Source organism: Palaemon carinicauda, chromosome 28 (assembly GCF_036898095.1).
Source record: "Palaemon carinicauda isolate YSFRI2023 chromosome 28, ASM3689809v2, whole genome shotgun sequence".
Taxonomy (NCBI): Eukaryota; Metazoa; Arthropoda; class Malacostraca; order Decapoda; family Palaemonidae; genus Palaemon; species Palaemon carinicauda.
In genome coordinates this window covers 34,683,423-34,701,953 of record NC_090752.1, presented here as the reverse complement: position 1 = coordinate 34,701,953, position 18,531 = coordinate 34,683,423, and the positions used below count along the sequence as shown (strand labels likewise).

The window sequence follows — 18,531 nt, the reverse complement described above, 5'->3', positions numbered from 1 at the left end:
GCACGGAACCTTCCGTTGACGTTCGCGAGGTACAACAACCGTCAAAGTTGTTTTGTTTTGACGCGGTGCGTCAACCTTCGCAACCCAGTGTGGTTGCCTCTGCTCGCCCACATCAGACTAGACAGTCTGGAGTAGACGCTGTGCGTCCCCGCGCTGCTATGGTTGTTGCCAGCTCACAGACTGAGCAACAGTTCCATGACGTTGCGTCCGGTTCAGTCACGCGTGCACCCGTGCGACCGGACTCAGCTGACCAGCCGATTCCTACTCCTTTGCCGCTTCCTCCTCAATTCTCGGATGATGGACTCTCTGATGATGACGATGCGGCACACGTTGATGAACCACATTCGGACCTTGACGAACCCAAGACCACGCAACCCTCTTTGGACTTTAGAAAAGTTCTTGCTCTGTTCAAAGAGATGTTTCCGGACCAGTTTGTGTCTGTGGCTCCACGCTCTCCTCCGTCAGAGTTTGCTTTAGGTACGCAGTCATCCTCGCCTGCCTTTACGAAACTCGTCCTCGCACGCTCGTCCAAGAGAGCTTTACGAGTTTTAGGAGATTGGATGCAGTCCAAAAAGAGTCTAGGGAAGACAGCCTTTACGTTTCCCCCTGCTAAACTCTCTTCCAGATCGAGCGTCTGGTATGCCACGGGAGAAGTTCTCGGCTTGGGAGTTCCTGCCTCTGCCCAGGGCGACTTCTCAAGTCTTGTAGACTCTCCCCGCAGGCTAGCCATGAGACGCTCTAAGATATGCTGGTCACCTTCGGACCTAGACCATCTGTTGAAAGGAGTATTTAGAGCCTTCGAGGTCTTCAACTTTTTGGACTGGTGTCTGGGAGCTTTGAGCAGGAAGATCTCCCCTTCTGACAAGGAATCTTCCTTGCTCATAATGTCCTGCATGGACAAGGCCATACGTGACGGATCTAGTGAGCTTGCTGCTTCGTTCGTATCCGGGTCCTCAAGAAACGTGAGAACCTTTGCTCTTTCCTGTCAGCTGGAGTGACACCGTGTCAAAGATCAGAACTTCTGTTTGCTCCTCTCTCAAAGTGCCTTTTTCCAGAGGACTTGATTAAGGAGATTGCTGCTTCTTTGATTCAGAAGGACACCCATGACCTGGTTGCGTCCTCTGCCCGCAAAGCCACCCCTTTGCCTACCTTGTCAAGACTCAGGATGGACACTCCAGCGTCCAGATTTATTCCGCCCCTTCGTGGCAGAGCCTCCAGCAGAGGAGGTGCTCGTGCCGAAGGGAGACGTGGGAAGAAGAAGGAACCAAGTCCTTTAAAGGCAGAGTCTGACTGCCACCTTCTTCAGACAGCAGTGGGAGCCAGACTCAAGAACTTCTGGCAGACCTGGGAGAAGAGAGGCGCAGATGCACAATCTGTGAAGTTGCTCAGAGAGGGGTACAAGATCCCGTTTGTACGAAAACCCCCTCTAGCAACGTCTCCCATCGATCTCTCTCCCAGGTACAGAGAGGAAGACAAGAGACGAGCATTGAAGCAGGAGGTGTCTCTCTTGCTAGAAAAGGGAGCGGTAGTCAAAGTCCTGGACCATCAATCCCCGGGCTTCTACAACCGTCTCTTCTTAGTGGTAAAGAAGACAGGAGGGTGGAGGCCGGTGCTAGACGTCAGTGCGCTGAATGTCTTTGTCACAAAGCAGACGTTCGCCATGGAGACCACAAAGTCCGTTCTAGCAGCGGTCAGAAAGGAAGACTGGATGGTCTCTTTAGACCTAAGGGACGCATACTTTCACGTCCCCATCCACCCAGACTCCCAACCTTTTCTGAGATTCGTTTACGAAAAGGTTGTCTACCAGTTTCAAGCCCTGTGCTTTGGCCTAAGCACAGCTCCTCTTGTGTTTACGAGGCTGATGAGGAATATAGCCAAATTCCTTCATTTAGCGGACATCAGAGCCTCCCTCTATTTGGACGACTGGCTTCTAAGAGCTTCTTCCAGTCGTCGCTGTCTGAAGGATCTAAAGTGGACTCTAGATCTGACCAAGGAATTGGGTCTCCTGGTCAATATGGAAAAGTCTCAACTGGTCCCATCCCAAACTATTGTGTATTTAGGGATGGAGATTCACAGTCAAGCTTTTCGGGCTTTTCCGTCGGCCCCCAGAACAAGTCAAGCCCAGTTATGCATCCAGAACATGCTGAAGAAGGAACGATGTTCAGTCAGGCAGTGGATGAGTCTGATAGGGACACTATCATCCCTGGAACAGTTCGTTTCGTTAGGAAGACTACACCTCCGTCCCCTTCAATATCACCTAGCTGTTTACTGGAAAAAGGACAAGACGCTAGAAGCGGTCTCGATCCCCATTTCCGAGAAGATGAAGTCTTCCCTGACTTGGTGGAAGGACAGTATCAGCCTCAGAGAGGGTCTGCCCCTGGCTGTTCAGACTCCCAACCACGTTCTCTTCTCGGACGCATCGGACACGGGCTGGGGCGCGACATTAGACGGTCGGGAATGCTCGGGAACTTGTAACTCGAGTCAAAGAACGTTGCATATCAACTGCAAGGAGCTACTGGCAGTTCATCTGGCCTTGAAAAGCTTCAAGTCTCTCCTTCAAGGCAAAGTGGTGGAGGTGAACTCGGACAACACCACGGCTTTGGTGTACATCTCCAAGCAAGGAGGGACCCACTCTATGACGTTGTACGAGATCGCAAGGGACCTCCTCACCTGGTCAAAAGCTCTAAACATTTCTCTAGTAACGAGGTTCATCCAAGGCAACTTGAATGTCATGGCAGATTGCCTCAGTCGGAAGGGACAAATCATTCCAACAGAATGGACCCTACACAAGGATGTGTGCAAGAGACTGTGGGCCACATGGGGCCAGCCTACCATAGATCTCTTCGCAACCTCGATGACCAAGAGGCTCCCAATATATTGCTCACCAATCCCGGACCCAGCAGCAGTTCATATAGATGCCTTTCTACTGGATTGGTCACATCTAGACCTATATGCATTTCCCCCGTTCAAGATTGTCAACAAGGTACTGCAGAAGTTCGCCTCTCACGAAGGGACAAGGTTGACGTTAGTTGCTCCCCTCTGGCCCGCGAGAGAATGGTTCACCGAGGTACTTCGATGGCTAGTGGACGTTCCCAGAACTCTTCCTCTAAGGGTGGACCTTCTACGTCAGCCACACGTAAAGAAGGTACACCAAGGCCTCCACGCTCTTCGTCTGACTGCCTTCAGACTATCGAAAGACTCTCGAGAGCTAGAGGCTTTTCGAAGGAGGCAGCCAGGGCGATTGCTAGAGCAAGGAGGACATCCACTCTTAGAGTCTACCAGTCGAAGTGGGAAGTCTTCCGAAACTGGTGCAAGTCAGTATCAGTATCCTCGACCAGTACCTCTGTAACTCAAATAGCTGACTTCCTTTTATACCTGAGGAAAGAAAGATCTCTTTCAGCTCCCACTATCAAGGGTTACAGAAGCATGTTGGCATCAGTCTTCCGTCACAGAGGCTTAGATCTTTCCAACAGCAAAGATCTACAGGACCTCCTTAAGTCTTTTGAGACCACGAAGGAGCGTCGTTTGGCTACACCTGGTTGGAATTTAGACGTGGTACTAAGATTCCTTATGTCAAAAAGGTTCGAGCCACTACAATCAGCCTCCTTTAAAGATCTCACTTTAAAGACTCTTTTCCTGGTTTGCTTAGCCACAGCTAAAAGAGTCAGTGAGATTCACGCCTTCAGCAGGAACATCGGATTTTCATCTGAAACGGCTACATGTTCTTTACAGCTTGGTTTTCTAGCCAAAAACGAGCTACCTTCTCGTCCTTGGCCGAAATCGTTCGATATTCCAAGCCTATCATATATGGTTGGAAATGAACTAGAAAGAGTCTTATGCCCTGTTAGAGCTCTTAAGTTCTATTTAAGACGAATTAAACCTTTACGAGGACAGTCAGAAGCTTTATGGTGTTCTGTTAAGAAACCATCTTTGCCTATGTCAAAGAATGCCTTATCCTATTTTATCAGACTGTTAATACGAGAAGCTCATTCCCATCTGAGTGAGGAAGACCAAGCTTTGCTGAAGGTAAGGACACATGAAGTTAGAGCTGTCGCAACTTCAGTGGCCTTTAAACAAAATAGATCTCTGCGAAGTATAATGGACGCAACCTATTGGAGAAGCAAGTCAGTGTTCGCGTCTTTTTATCTTAAAGATGTCCAGTCTCTTTACGAGAACTGCTACACCCTGGGACCATTCGTAGCAGCGAGTGCAGTAGTGGGTGAGGGCTCAACCACTACATTCCCCTAATTCCATAACCTTTTTAATCTTTCTCTTGAAATGTTTTTATTGTTGTTTTTGGGTTGTCCGGAAGGCTAAGAAGCCTTTCGCATCCTGGTTGATTTGGCGGGTGGTCAAATTCTTTTCTTGAGAAGCGCCTAGATTAGAGGTTTTGATGAGGTCCTGTAGTATGGGTTGCAACCCTTGATACTTCAGCTCCTAGGGGTCGCTCAGCATCCTAAGAGGATCGCTGGGCTCCGTAAGGAAGACGTACTTAAAAAGGCAGAGTAATTGTTCAAGTCGACTTCCTTACCAGGTACTTATTTATTTTATGTTTGTTATTTTGATAACTGCTAAAATGAAATAAAAAATCCTTAGCTCATAATAATGTAAACATTTATTGCTGGTCTCTACCCACCCCCCTGGGTGTGAATCAGCTTATATAATCACCGGCTAAGTTTAATATTGAAAAATGTTATTTTTATAATAAAATAAATTTTTGAATATACTTACCCGGTGATTATATATTAAAGGACCCTCCCCTCCTCCCCAATAGAGACGCAGTGGACCGAGGAGAAAATTGAGTTCTTTGTTTACAATGAGTACTGAGTACCTGCACGACAGATGGCGCTGTTGAAGTACACCCCCTACCTGCATAGCGATCGCTGGCGGATTTTTAACGTAGAGTTTTCTGTCGAGCAGCAGAGCTGCAGCTTATATAATCACCGGGTAAGTATATTCAAAAATTTATTTTATTATAAAAATAACATTTTTCATGATAAAATAAATTTTTGAACATACATTCCCGCTGGTTATATAACTTAAAATCCCACCCTCCTCCCCTCTAGAGACCTATGGGCATGGAAAATCTGATACTGGGAGGAATAGTTCAGCCTAGCTACTGTGGTGGTGCTAGTGTACACCTGGCATATCTATGTGATTGCTGCAAGTTTTTTTAATTTCTGCCGGACAGAAGAATAAAGCTATTGTTATATAACCAGCGGGTAAGTATGTTAAAAAAGTTATTTTATTATGAAAATATAGTTTTTATTATCATTACTAGCCTTGCTACTACCCTAGTTAGAAAAGCAAGATGCTATAAGCCCTAGGGCTCCAATAAGATAGCTCAGTGAAATAAGGAAATAAGTAAATGATGAGAATAAGTAAACAATAAATCATTCTGAGAAAAGTAACAACGTCAAAAAGACAGTGCTGATAGGGCAGTGCAATAGCGCGTCCTCAATGCAGCATAAAGAACCTAACTAAAGATGTTAGTGCAGCAGCATGTTCAGCTGCAACAGCAGGAAGTGCATTAGTGTTCTGTGAGAGAAGGCAGTGACCCTTTTTCGCTTTGTTCGTCTTGTCAGGATGTTAAAAGTTGGCAAAACTTTAGTTCAGACTGATACGGATCTTGTTCCTGAGTCTGGTGTTACGGTACAGGCACCTCCGCTTCCGCTAGACTGTTTTCCGTCTGCTGAAATGCAGAGCGTTATGTAAGCAATGAGGAAGGCGAGTTCGCGATCAAAGTTTTCTACACTGGTGTCACCTATTGTTGATCCTAATTGGACTATGCTGCTAGCATGAAACAACGGCTCTCTTCTGTTATGCAGTCTTATCAGCCTGCTGTTAGCTAAGCGATGGTTCGTCATGATTCTTATTAGGACGCGTTGTCGCACAGGCGGCCTACCAGCAAACTAAATGTTGAACAGCGTGATAAGGCTTCTATATCCCATTTTCTTGATACCAGACATCAAATGGCCAAGCAAGGGAGTAGCAGAAGCGTTTACTTTCCAAGCGCGGCGACGATTGCTAATCAGCTAAGCATGGCATTGCGTGTTAAGCTGAACGTGACGTTGGGCGTCAAGCTGAACGTGACGTCGAGCTACGAGCTCATGACGTCGAACGTCAAACAATCCGTGACGTCCAACGTCAGTCACATACTGTTCTAGCTCCGTCCAGAGGACAAAATTTCTCTATGGAGACTCAGAAGACAATGCTTCCAGCTGTAATGAAGGTCCACTGGATGATCTCTTTAGATCTCCAGGATGCTTACTTCTACTTCCCCATCCATCCGAACTTCAAGCTACCGGAAGGTTCGTGTATGGGAGGAAGTTGTCCAGTTTTGAGTTCTTTGTTTTGGGCTAAGCACCACCCCTCAAATAGAAGATGCGTCTGTGAGGATATATCGTTGTTTCCTATCCTTAGACCTCTTGCAAGGAATGTCTATTTGAAACTTCTTCCAGCTCCCTTTTCCCGGAGCATACCTTTTGACGCCTCACAATTTTCTCACCATCATAGGAAGGGTGAGATGAAAGTTTTTTCGTCTTCTTCAGATGACTCAGCACCCAGACGAGGCTGGCTTCAACTTCCAAACTTCTAAAGAGGAAGATGGACACGGTCAATCATCGTCTTTTCTTGACACCACAAGCTTCTAGTTGTAGTTTGTTCCGTAACCGAAATTGACGAGCCAATAGATTTTAACGAGGGTTAACTACCCCCGCGCTAGTTAGCGGGGGTAGGGGAAGGGGTAGCTTGCTACCCCTCCCCCCCCCACACCGGTGATTTGCTTCACTTCACTTTTGGCTCGGACAATGAACAGACGTCTCTGTCCATTGTACTCGTTTTTTGACAGCCTTAATCTCTTTTTGCTTTTCCTCAGACTTTGTGTTTGAAGTTGGCCTCGCCCTTTGCTGTTCACCATGCGCAAGTGCCCTGAGATTGCCGGCCGCCCTTGCGGTACCTTCATGTCTGCGGTGGATACTGATCCTCACGCCCTTTGCCCGCAGTGTCGAGGCCGACGGTGTGATAGTGAAAATACATGTAGTGAGTGTAGGGAGTGGTCTGCCTCCCAGTGGGAGAGGTTTGCCCGCCGGCGAAAGAAGAAGTCCAAGAGAGACCGTTCTCCTTCGAGGGTTGCCTTGAAGGAGGAAGGCTCTCGGGACTCTTCTTCCGCCGCCCAAACCTCCTCCGAAGTTCCTCTCGTCCGGCTCCTGTTGAGAGGCCGCCGAGTGGGAGCGCAGGCCCCAGTTCTGTTTCCCGATCTCGGGGTGCGGGAGAGAGCGTCGCCTCCCATAGCGGGGCGGTTCCCCCTCCTCCTCCGGGTGAGGATTTTGATAATGTTAACTCCATGTATAATGATGATCTTTTTCAGCTTTGGGGTTCCTTGGGGCTTAAGGGCCTGCCCTCCAAGGAAGCCCTGTTTGACCTTATTCAGTTGGGGGCCGCTGTCAAGCAGTCGCCGGTGATAGCAGAGGTAGATCCTCTGTCTATCGTCGACGTCGTGGTGGCAGAGGCTTCCGACGAGTCTGGTCAAACCTCTGCGGCGCCTGATGGTGATGACGTTGCTGAAGGCTCTCCTCCCCCTTCTGTACATCCTTCGGAGGGGGAAGTGGGTCCTACGGGCTCTCCTGCGGCTAAGTTTCCCCCTTGGGGGAGCACTCTGACTGAGACTCCTCTTCGGAGGACTGATGATCCTGACGACCTCCCTCGTGGCCGCTTTCGCCGTAAGGCTCATCGTCCGCTTCGCCGCAAGGGCGTCCCGTCCCCCTATAAGGGTGTCAAGAGGCGCCTTTTCGAGTCTTCTCCTCCGTCCCCCGATGGGGACTCTCCTCACCAGAAGCAGTCTGTAGGAGCAGCGTCCTTAGACCTCTCCGGGGATCGTTCTCATTCTCCTACGCCTTCCAGACCTTCGACTTCCTGTGCAGACGGCCAGCAGCCTGATCTCGTCAGCCGACGGGCACCAGTCCCTTCGGGGCAAAGGGATGTCGCCCACGGTGTGGGCACTTCCCTTGTGCGTCAGGGTTCCCCTGCGCGCCCTTCTGCGCGTTCACGCGTAGTTACACACCAACGCTCTCCTGCTCGTCAGCGCTCTCCTGATCGCCAGCACTCTCCTGCTCGCCAGCGCTACTCTGATGATCAACGCCCTACTGCTCGCGAGCGCTCTCCTAAGGATAACGAACATCCTCCTGTTCCTGGTGTGCGCCCAGCGCGCTAATGGTCTCCTGAGCGCACTAGATCTCCTGCTCGTCAACGCGCACCTGCGCTTCCAGTTCCTGACACGCGCCCTGTGCGCCCACGCGCCCTAGAACTCCGGTTCAGGACTTGGGCAAGGACTTAACTTCTCCTCGCCCTCGCGATCCTGCTCGTCAGCTTTCTCCTGCGCAGCAACGCGCGCGGTCTCCTGCGTGTACATCTAGAGTTCCTGCACACCCACGCCCCTCCTCTTCCTGAGCCCACTCACGAGCGTTTGCCTTTGCGCGTCGCGCCGACAGTTCCTGCGTAGCCTTCTACGCGCCATCTCCCTGCTCGCCAGCGTTCTCCAGCGCGACAGCGATCTCCGACGCGTCAGTGTTCTCGTTCTCGTCAGCGATCTCCTGCGCGTCAACGATCTCCAGCGCGTCAGCGTTCTCCTGAGCGCCGGCGATCTCCAGATCCTCCGCGTGATCCATCGCCTGCGCGCAGGTGCTCTCCTACGCGTCAGCGCCCAGCAGATCCGGAGAAACATGGGTCCCCTGTGATCAACTCGCCCACGCGCGGCCGCTCCCCTGCGTGTTCTAAGCGCTATCGCTCGCCAACGCGCCACCACGCGCCAACGCGCTATCGCTCGCCTGCGCGCCAGCGTTCGCCAACGCGCCATCGATCGCCGACTCGCCATTGCTCGCCCACGCGTCACAGGTCTCCAGGACACTATCGGTCCCCTGGACTTCAGCGATCTCCTGAGCGCTCTCGTTCGCCCACGCGCCAACGAGTTCACTCACCCACGCGCCAACGCGTTCACTTACCCACGCGCCAATGCGTTCACTCGCCAACGCGCCAGCGCGCTCACTCGCCAGCTCGCCCGCCCGCACTCGTTTGTCTCCGCGCGATTGCGCGCCCGCGCTCCAACAGCCCCTCGCGCGCGACTCTTTCGTGTCGCCCTCGCGCGAGCGTCAGCACGACCCCCGTTCGCGTCGGGTTCCGCAGCTCGCGGCAGCAGCAGGGACGCGTGTCGCCAGGTCACAGTCGGGATCGCCTCCTCCTAAGCGCAGGTCACTTTTGCAGGACAAGGAAGGACCTTCGGAGAGGTCAAGGCAACTTTCTTCCCCTTCTTTTTTACAGGCAGGTCCAGTGGTGTCCACTCCGAAGGATCGCCCGATCCCCTTCCCTCCAGCGGGAATTTCGGACTCTGTGTCCGTGTCTCGGCAGTCCTGGTTTGGTCCTTTGATGCGGGCGTTAGTGAAGGCTACGAAGCCGGCACTTGCCGATCCAGGACACAAACCAGCGACGGCCTCGCCCCCGCTGAAGAGAAGGAGAGGAGTGGACTTCGTGGTGACTTCTCCCAGGGAGAAGTTGGCTCCTAAGAGGTCTGTCAGGAAGGCCCCGTCCCCTTCGCAGTCGTTTTCTCCTTCTCCTGTGGACGAGGCTTTTCTGTCCTCGGGAGAGTCCAGTGAGGTGGCGGTCTCCCCCTCAGCACCAAGGGGGGAGTCACCTCCTCGTGGAGGAGAATCGTCTCGCGCGGAGGGTGCCTACCAGACCACCTTGCTGGAGTCTTGTATCCCGCCCAGGAGGGAACCCAAGGACTCCAAGACGTTGCCGAAATCTTCTGCACGTATTCGTCAGGAACCAGCTAGACCCCGGGAGAACGTCCACGTGTGTCCCCAGGAAGAGATTCCGGGGACAGGAGACTTAGCTGCCAGTCCGCAGGGAGGGGAGCAGCAAGAGTCTGAGCATGCCTTCTGGCAGGTCCTTGGCCTGATGAGACAGCTCAACGGGTTCATGGACCCTGTGATCGCCCCCCGTGAAGGCAAGGACACGGTCCTGGATCAGGTTTATGGGACTCAGAAGCCCCCAAAGGCCAGCGCGGCTCTGCCCTGGTCCCAGGGGCTGAAGAGTGCCAGAGCCAGGGCCAATGCTCAGCTCGCAGTACTTGCTACCTCCAGTCGTTCCTCTGCCGGGAACAAACTCCTCCCACCTCCTCGTCTCCAGCAGAGGAGGTATTTTGAGATCATGGAGTCTAGCCTCGCTCTTCCCCTCCACTATTCGGTAGAAGAGCTGACTAGGGGAGTTCCTCTTGAGAAGCTCTCCGCCCGGCAGGTGACGTTCTCGGCGTCGAGATTCTAAGCCATGAGAAGGTCGCGAAGTGCGCCATGCAGGCCACTTCGTGGCTGGATGTTTGGCTAGGATCTCTGGGCATCCTATTGCGCTCTGAGGATCTGTCTAAGGAGAGCAATAGGAAGGGCCTGGAGACCTTCCTCCTCTCGGGCACTCGCTCCATCGAGTTCCTGGCACATCAGGTTACCAACCTGTGGGCCAACTCGGTGCTCAAGCGTCGTGATGCGGTGACCGAGAAGATCCATCCGAAGGTCCCCGCCGTGGACGTCAACAGGCTCAGACACGCCTCCCTCCTCGGGGGGAATTTGTTTGAGCCCCAGGACATGGAACGTACAGCTGAGAGGTGGAGGAAGTCGAGTCAGGACTCCCTCCTCCAAAGGGCCCTTGCATCTCGGCCCTACAAGCCTCCAGCTCCACAGCAACATCAGCAGCAGCCTCGCAAGACACCGAAGCAGGCGCCGGAAGCTAAGAAAGTGGTGTCTAAGCCCCAGCCCTTTCCTGCCAAGGACAAGAGGGGCGGTGAAGTCCTCCAGGGGAGGCAAGACTCCTAGAAGGAGCGGCCGCGGCCGCAAACGCTAGGAGTGGCAGTCCCCCCTCGTGTCCACCTGTGGGGGGATGCCTTCAAAGTTGCGTGCACAGGTGGCAGCAACATGGGGCCGATGCTTGGATGGTCTCCGTGATCGGCCAAGGATATCGCGTCCCATTCACGACATCTCAACCTCCCCTGACAGCGAATCCAGTGTCGTTGAGCTCCTATGCCATGGGATCGGTAAAGGGGCTAGCCCTTCGGGCAGAAGTCGAGACCATGCTCAAGAAGGATGCTCTCCAGGAGGTTGTCGACGGCTCCCCAGGCTTCTTCAACCGACTCTTTCTTGTAAAGAAGGCGTCTGGAGGCTGGAGACCTGTCATCGACCTCTCAGCTCTGAACAAGTTTGTCAAGCAAACTCCGTTCAGCATGGAGACAGCGGACACGGTCAGACTTACGGTGAGACCACAAGACTTCATGTGCACACTGGATCTGAAGGACGCGTACTTCCAGATCCCAATCCATCCGTCTTCCAGGAAGTACTTGAGATTCTGCCTAGACAGCAAGACCTACCAGTTCAAGGTGCTGTGTTTCAGTCTCTCCACAGCACCTCAGGTGTTCACCAGAGTGTTTACCCTGATTTCGTCGTGGGCGCACAGGAACGGCATCCGTCTCCTCCGTTATCTGGACGACTGGCTGATCCTAGCAGACTCGGAGTCGACCCTTCTTCGACACCGAGACAGGCTTCTGGGACTTTGCCAGGATCTGGGGATCGTGGTAAATCTTGAGAAGTCCTCTCTTCAGCCGTCCCAACGACTGGTTTATCTAGGCATGTTGTTAGACAATCTCCACAAGGCCTTTCCATCAGACGACAGGATAGCAAGGCTGAGGAGGGTGGCGGAACCCTTCCTCAGGCGAGAAGAGCTTCCTGCCCAATCGTGGTTGCGTCTCTTAGGTCACCTGTCCTCCCTGGCCCGTCTGGTTCCAAACGGCCGTCTCAGGATGAGATCCCTGCAGTGGCGGCTCAAGTCCCGGTGGAATCAAGGATCCGATTCCCCGGACTTCCTGGTCCCGATAGGACCTTCGGAACAGGCAGACCTGCGGTGGTGGCTGGTCGACGAGAACCTGCGAAAGGGAGTGGATCTTCTTGTCCTCCCCCCGGAATTGACACTGTTTTCGGACGCGTCAAAAGAAGGGTGGGGGCCGCACGTTCTGAACCAGAGGACCTCAGGCCTTTGGTCAGAATCAGAAAAGTACCTGCACATCAACCTGCTAGAAATGAAGGCCGTTTTCCTGGCTCTTCAACAGTTCCAACGGACCCTGGTGGGTTACTCCGTGGTGGTGATGAGCGACAACACCACGGTAGTGGCTTATATCAACAAGCAGGGAGGTACTTTTTTGCAGCAGCTATCCCATCTTGCAGTAGAGATTCTGAGGTGGACCGAAATCCACTCAATAACACTATCAGCTCGCTTCATTCCTGGCAAGAGGAATGTGCTCGCCGACAGTCTGAGCAGGGCTTTGCAGATAGTGAGTACCGAGTGGTCTTTGGATCCTCAGATAGCCAACAAAGTCCTGACTTTGTGGGGTTTCCCGACTGTGGATCTGTTCGCGACAGCTTTGAATTTCAAACTGCCCCTGTACTGCTACCCAGTCCCGGACCCCAAGGCACTCTGGCAAGATGCTTTCCAACAACGGTGGGACAACATCGACGTGTACGCCTTCCCACCGTTCTGTCTGATGATATGGGTGCTCAACAGGACCAGACTATCGGTCAACTTGTCGATGACTCTGATAGTTCCGCTATGGCATCACGCGGAATGGTTCCCAGACCTTCTGCAGCTCCTGACGGAGCTCCCGAGAGAACTTCCCCCACGACACGAGCTACTCAGATAACCACATTGCAACATCTTCCACAGAGCCGTAGCATCGCTTCGGCTTCACGCCTGGAGTCTGTCCAGCGTCTTCTCACAGAGGGAGGCTTTTCGCAACAGGTTGCAGAGAGGATGTTTGGCACCTGCGAAAGTCCTCAGAGGGAGTCTACCAGGCGAAGTGGAGAGTCTTCTGTGGCTGGTGTCGTGGGAGGGGTATCTCTCCACTCGATGCCACTATTCCAGCAATAGTGAAGTTTCTCGTCTATTTGCGGGAGGAAATGCGCCTTTCTGTCTCAGCGGTGAAAGGCTATCGCTCGGCCTTAAGCTTGGCTTTTAGGCTGAAAGGAGTGGACATTTCTTCCTCACTGGAACTCTCTTTACGCATACGTAGCTATGAGTTTACCTGCCCTCAGTCGGAAGTGAGACCTCCTCCTTGGAACGTGGTTCGGGTCCTCAGGGCTCTTAAGAGACTTGTCGATGACTCTAATAGTTCCGCTATGGCATCACGCGGAATGGTTCCCAGACCTTCTGCAGCTCCTGACGGAGCTCCCGAGAGAACTTCCCCCACGACACGAGCTACTCAGACAACCACATTGCAACATCTTCCACAGAGCCGTAGCATCGCTTCGGCTTCACGCCTGGAGACTGTCCAGCGTCTCCTCACAGAGGGAGGCTTTTCTCAACAGGTTGCAGAGAGGATGTTTGGCACCTGCGAAAGTCCTCAGAGGGAGTCTACCAGGCGAAGTGGAGAGTCTTCTGTGGTTGGTGTCGTGGGAGGGGTATCTCTCCACTCGATGCCACTATTCCAGCAATAGTGAAGTTTCTCGTCTAATTGCGGGAGGAAATGCGCCTTTCTGTCTCAGCGGTGAAAGGCTATCGCTCAGCCTTAAACTTGGCTTTTAGGCTGAAAGGAGTGGACATTTCTTCCTCGCTGGAACTCTCTTTACTCATACGTAGCTATGAGCTTACCTGCCCTCAGTCGGAAGTGAGACCTCCTCTTTGGAACGTGGTTCGGGTCATCAGGGCTCTTAAGAGACCTCCCTTCGAACCATTACGCCAGGCCTCTGATCGCCACCTGTCTTGGAAGACGGCTTTCCTGCTCGCTTTGGCCTCTGCCAAGCGAGTTAGTAAACTTCGTGGTCTCTCGTACGACGTCACCCATTCAAGGGGATGGGGGGAGGTAACGTTCAGGTTCGTCCCTGAGTTTGTTGCCAAGACTCAGAACCCTGGAGTGTCGAACCCACGGTTCGACTCTTTCAGGGTCGCGAGTCTCCGTTCTGTAACAAGCGACCCAGACCAGCTGCTACTATGTCCAGTGAGGAGTCTGAGGTGTTACTTGAAGAGAACAGCTGCAGTTCGTCCTCAGGTGCAAGCATTGTTTGTTAGCACAGGCAGGACGAAAAGGAGGGTCATCAAGAACACCATCTCGGCTTGGATTCGAAGGGTTATCCATCACGCCTTGAATCCGGATCCCCCTCCGTCACGTCGCCCTAGGGCACACGACGTCAGGGGCATCGCTATGTCCCTGGCCTTCAAGAGAAACTTCTCTGTGACGCAGGTACTTCAAGCTGTGGTCTGGAAGCGTCAGACGACCTTCACAGCCCACTACCTGCAGGACGTGACCCACAGGAGCCTCGATACTTTTTCTATCGGCCCTGTGATGGCTGCACAACAGCTGGCCTAACCTCAGGCTCCTTTATGGACAAGTAGCAGTAGGTTGAGGGCGTTGTTACCCGGTTTTAGTCTGCGTGAATGAAAGAGTATGTCTGACCCTTACTACTTTCTTCATCCTCCCCTCTCTTGGGGAAGCAGCATCCTGGTCTCCGCATAGCTGACCTCAACCTCTGCAGGTAAACCATGCTTCCTTGTGTTCCTAGTATTAAACTTAATACTGTCGCGTCCCCCATACCCTGACGAGGTGGTATTGGGAACCTCCTATCCTGGATTCGTATCTAAAGGTCTCAAGGTCAACTTCATAAGACGAGTCACGCTCTTTCCTCCACACACAACTTATATAGGCCACACGTTCCTTGCGTAGCAAGGAACTTGTGAGGTGCAGGGACCCCCTTTCTCGAGTACTGCTCACTCGGTTTTCGGGTCCCCGGGTAAAGCCAAAGCCAGTAAGGCTGGGGACTTTCCGCCCTTCCTAAAGGGTAAGTCACCCTATGTAAATAGCGTGGTTTGTATTTCGGTTACGGAACAAATGACAAATTCGGAGATAATTTGTATTTTTCCTAACCATACAAACCTTAGCTATTTACACATATTTGCCCACCAGCCCTGTCCCCCAAGTCAAGTCCTACCTCTAAGTGAAGTGAGACAACTCACAGGTGTGTGGGGGGGAGGGGTAGCAAGCTACCCCTTCCCTACCCCCGGCTAACTAGCGGGGGGTAGTTAACCCTCGTTAAAATCTTAATGGCTCGTCATTTCAGCTACGCCGAAAAGTAAACCCTATGTAAATAGCTAAGGTTTGTATGGTTAGGAAAAATACAAATTATCTCCGAATTTGTCATTTTACGAAAGCCACTCCAGAACAAATTAATTTTGTGTTGTGAGGCATTACTGTATTTACTTCTCTGGTTTTATTTGAGTATTCTTTAATCTTTACTTATAATAAATGATATCGGCGTCAATGACCTTCGATGTCAGGATGCCAGACAACTTCAAATCAATCAATCAATCAATCCGGACGTTCTGCATCTACTGACGGAGTCTCCAAGAGAACTCCCTCCACGACACGATCTACTCAAACAACCACATGCCAACATCTTCCACAGGGCATCTCCTCACTCAGAGAGGATTTTCGCAACAAGTTGCCTGTAGGATGTCTGGATACCTGCGGAAATCATCAGCAGCAGTCTACCAGGCAAAGTGGAAGGTCTTCTATTGTTGGTGTCGTGGAAGGGATATTTCTCATGTCGATACCACTATTCCAGCAATAGCAGAGTTCCTTGTGTATTTGTGTGAGGAAATACGACTTTCAGTCTCGGCGGTTAAAGGCTATCGCTCAGCCTTAAGCTTAGCTCTGAGACTCAATGGAATGTATATTTCCTCATCAATAGAACTTTCTTTACTCATATGGAGTTACAAACTTACCTGTCCTCTGACTGAAGTGAGACCTCCCACGTGGAACGTGCTTCGAAATCTCAGGTCTCTAAAGAGACCTACCTATGAACCATTACGCCAGGCAATAGATCGCCACCTTACTTGGAAGACGGTGTTCCTACTAGCCTTAGCTTCAGCCAAGCGAGTCAGTGAACTTCATGGTCTCTCATACAACATTGCCCATTCAAGGAGATGTGTAGAGGTAGCGTTCAGCTTCGTCCCTGAGTTTGTTGCCAAGACTCAAAATCTGGGAGCAGCGGATCCCTGATTCGACTCCTTCCAGATTTCGAGTCTCCGCTCTGTAACTGATGACCCTGATCATCTCTTACTCTGCTCAGTGAGGAGTTTGAGGCTGTACCTCAAGAGAACAGCCGCAGCCCGTCCCCATGTGTCTGCACTTTTCGTCAGCACAGGGAGGAACAAGAGGAGGGTCACTAAGAATACCATCTCTGCTTGGATTCGCAAGGTCTTAGACCATGCACTGAATCCGGACCCTCCTCCTTCACGTCCCCCCCCCCCCCCCCCAGAGCCCACGATGTCAGGGGCGTAGCTATGTCTCTAGAAGTTTTATTCCAGCTGTGACCAAGTTGTGGAATGATCTTCCTAATCGGGTGGTTGAATCAGTAGAACTTCAAAAGTTCAAAGTTGCAGCAAATGTTTTTATGTTGAACGGACTGACATAAGTCTTTTTATAGTTTATATATGACATACAGTATTTGTTTTGACGTTGTTACTGTTTTTAGAATGATTTATTGTTAATTTTTTCTCATCTTTTATTTATTTCCTTATTTCCTTTCCTCACTGGGCTATTTTTCCCTATTGGAGCCCTTGGGCTTATAGCTTCTTGCTTTTCCAACTAGGGTTGTGTCTTGGCTAGTAATAATAATAATAATACAAACCTTTAGCTATTTATACAAACATACCCTCCAGCCCTATCCCTCTTGAAGTCTTACCTCCAAGCAAAGTGAGCTAAATCACCGGTGTGTGAGCGGGAGCAGTAGCAAGCTACCCCCTCTACCCCCGCTAACTAGCGGTATGGGTAGTTAATCCTTGCTAAATTTTAATGTCTTGTCCTTTCAGCTTCGCTAAAAGTAATAACCCCTAATAAATAGCTAAAGGTATGTATAGTTAGGAAAAATAAAAATGATCTCCGAATTGGTCATATTATAGCTAGCAGTTTGGCCTTTTTATAGATTTTGGCTAAGAATAGAGTTAAAGGCACCATTAAATTTGATTGTTTTATAACTGAAACAATTCTTAAGAAAGGTAATGATTTTAACTATTGGAGAATTTGAGGAATGTATTTATAACTAGCTCGATCAAGTTTGATTTTAATTCTTTTGCAGGTACAAAGGAAAATAAACCAAAATGAGTGATGCTGGTAGCTGGTCTGCTGCAGGAGGAGGAGGAGAGATGGCTTTAGAGGAAGAGGATGTTGATGAGGTAAAAACAATACTATGATAGTGTACTGTTGCCAGTTGAAGATGCAAATAAAACCTACCCGTCACCTTGTCTTGGCATATAGTATTATTGAACATGCTAGAAATTATTAGGAAATATACTAGAGGAAAGATGAAAATAAAAAAAAAAGATTGATAATAGTTTGGCTTCAAACCTAAGAGAACAACAGAAAATTTTTCAGTAATAGTACCATTCAAAGAGTAAGGGACTGTACTGCATGTTTGTAGACCTTGAATAGGCATTCAACAGAGTACCAAGACAAGTAAATAAATCGCTTAAAAAAAGGAAGGTGTGTACCAGATACTAATAAAGTTAGTGATGTTACTCTACTTAAATGTTTTGAGGGAAGGTAGTGGCTAGAGTAAAGGTAGTTGTAGGGGTATCAAAAGCCAATGGAAGATGCTGCAAAGGAATGTAGAATTTAAAGAAAGAAGTGGTTTAATGGTTTAAAAGGGGGAAGAGAGGAGTAGAGGAGAAATGGTTGTAAATCATTGTAACCAAAACCAATCTAATGATGACTGCAAATGAAAAATACAGTCAGGGGAATGGTCATGTTGCTGTTGTAAGAAAAGTTTGTGATGAAGTCTGTAATTTATACAGAATGTAATAAATGGTGTCACAGAGATACTCTGGGATGCAAAATCCACATTAGTAAGAGAATTTCAACATGCTCAACAAAATGATATTTGCAGCAAGTTTCAACTTCTGAAATTCCAGATTCAACTGTTTGATTTGGAAGATCATTCCTCATTTTGGTCAAAGCAGAATGAAACTTTGGGAAGGCAGTTCTTTTAGTATTAAGCCTTGCAAAAGAAAAGGAAAACTGGGAATTATTTTTACAGTATACCTAGTTTGTTTCGACACTCAATGCAAACCCTACGCTATTTATTGGGATTATCTTTTGGAGAAGATGGAAGACTAGCCATAAGACTTTTAAGCCAGGTGGCAACTACCGAATGTACTAGTTAACTGTTGGTAGTAGGGGTTGCCGGCTACCCCATTCACTCACACCAGTGTGTCTCAACCATTTTCTCTTTTGTCTTAGCTGAGAACGGACGTCCCCGCTCTGCCTCCCAACAAACTTTGCCATAAACTAATTTCTCAGGTTTTGTCTCTTTTCAGGTGTGCGTGTTTCTTCTTCATGCCGTCCTAATGCAAATCTGCACAGAACTTAAAGAATACTTTTGCGTTACCTTCAAGTCCTGCGCTGAGACCAGCCCCCAATTATTATGTCCGGGTTGCCGAGGATGGCGATGC

General features: G+C 50.3%; 1 protein-coding gene across 2 annotated transcripts in view; it reads left to right on the top strand.

Annotated features, from left to right (window-relative positions):
* Nucleotides 1-18,531, top strand: part of LOC137621492 (uncharacterized) — a 92,288-nt gene that overhangs the window by 28,811 nt on the left and 44,946 nt on the right. For both annotated transcript variants that reach the window (XM_068351831.1, XM_068351832.1), the window contains exon 2: nucleotides 17,160-17,256. In XM_068351831.1, the coding sequence (XP_068207932.1) occupies nucleotides 17,182-17,256 (75 nt within the window). In that variant the 5' untranslated portion in view covers nucleotides 17,160-17,181. The remainder of the gene's footprint in view (nucleotides 1-17,159; nucleotides 17,257-18,531) is intronic.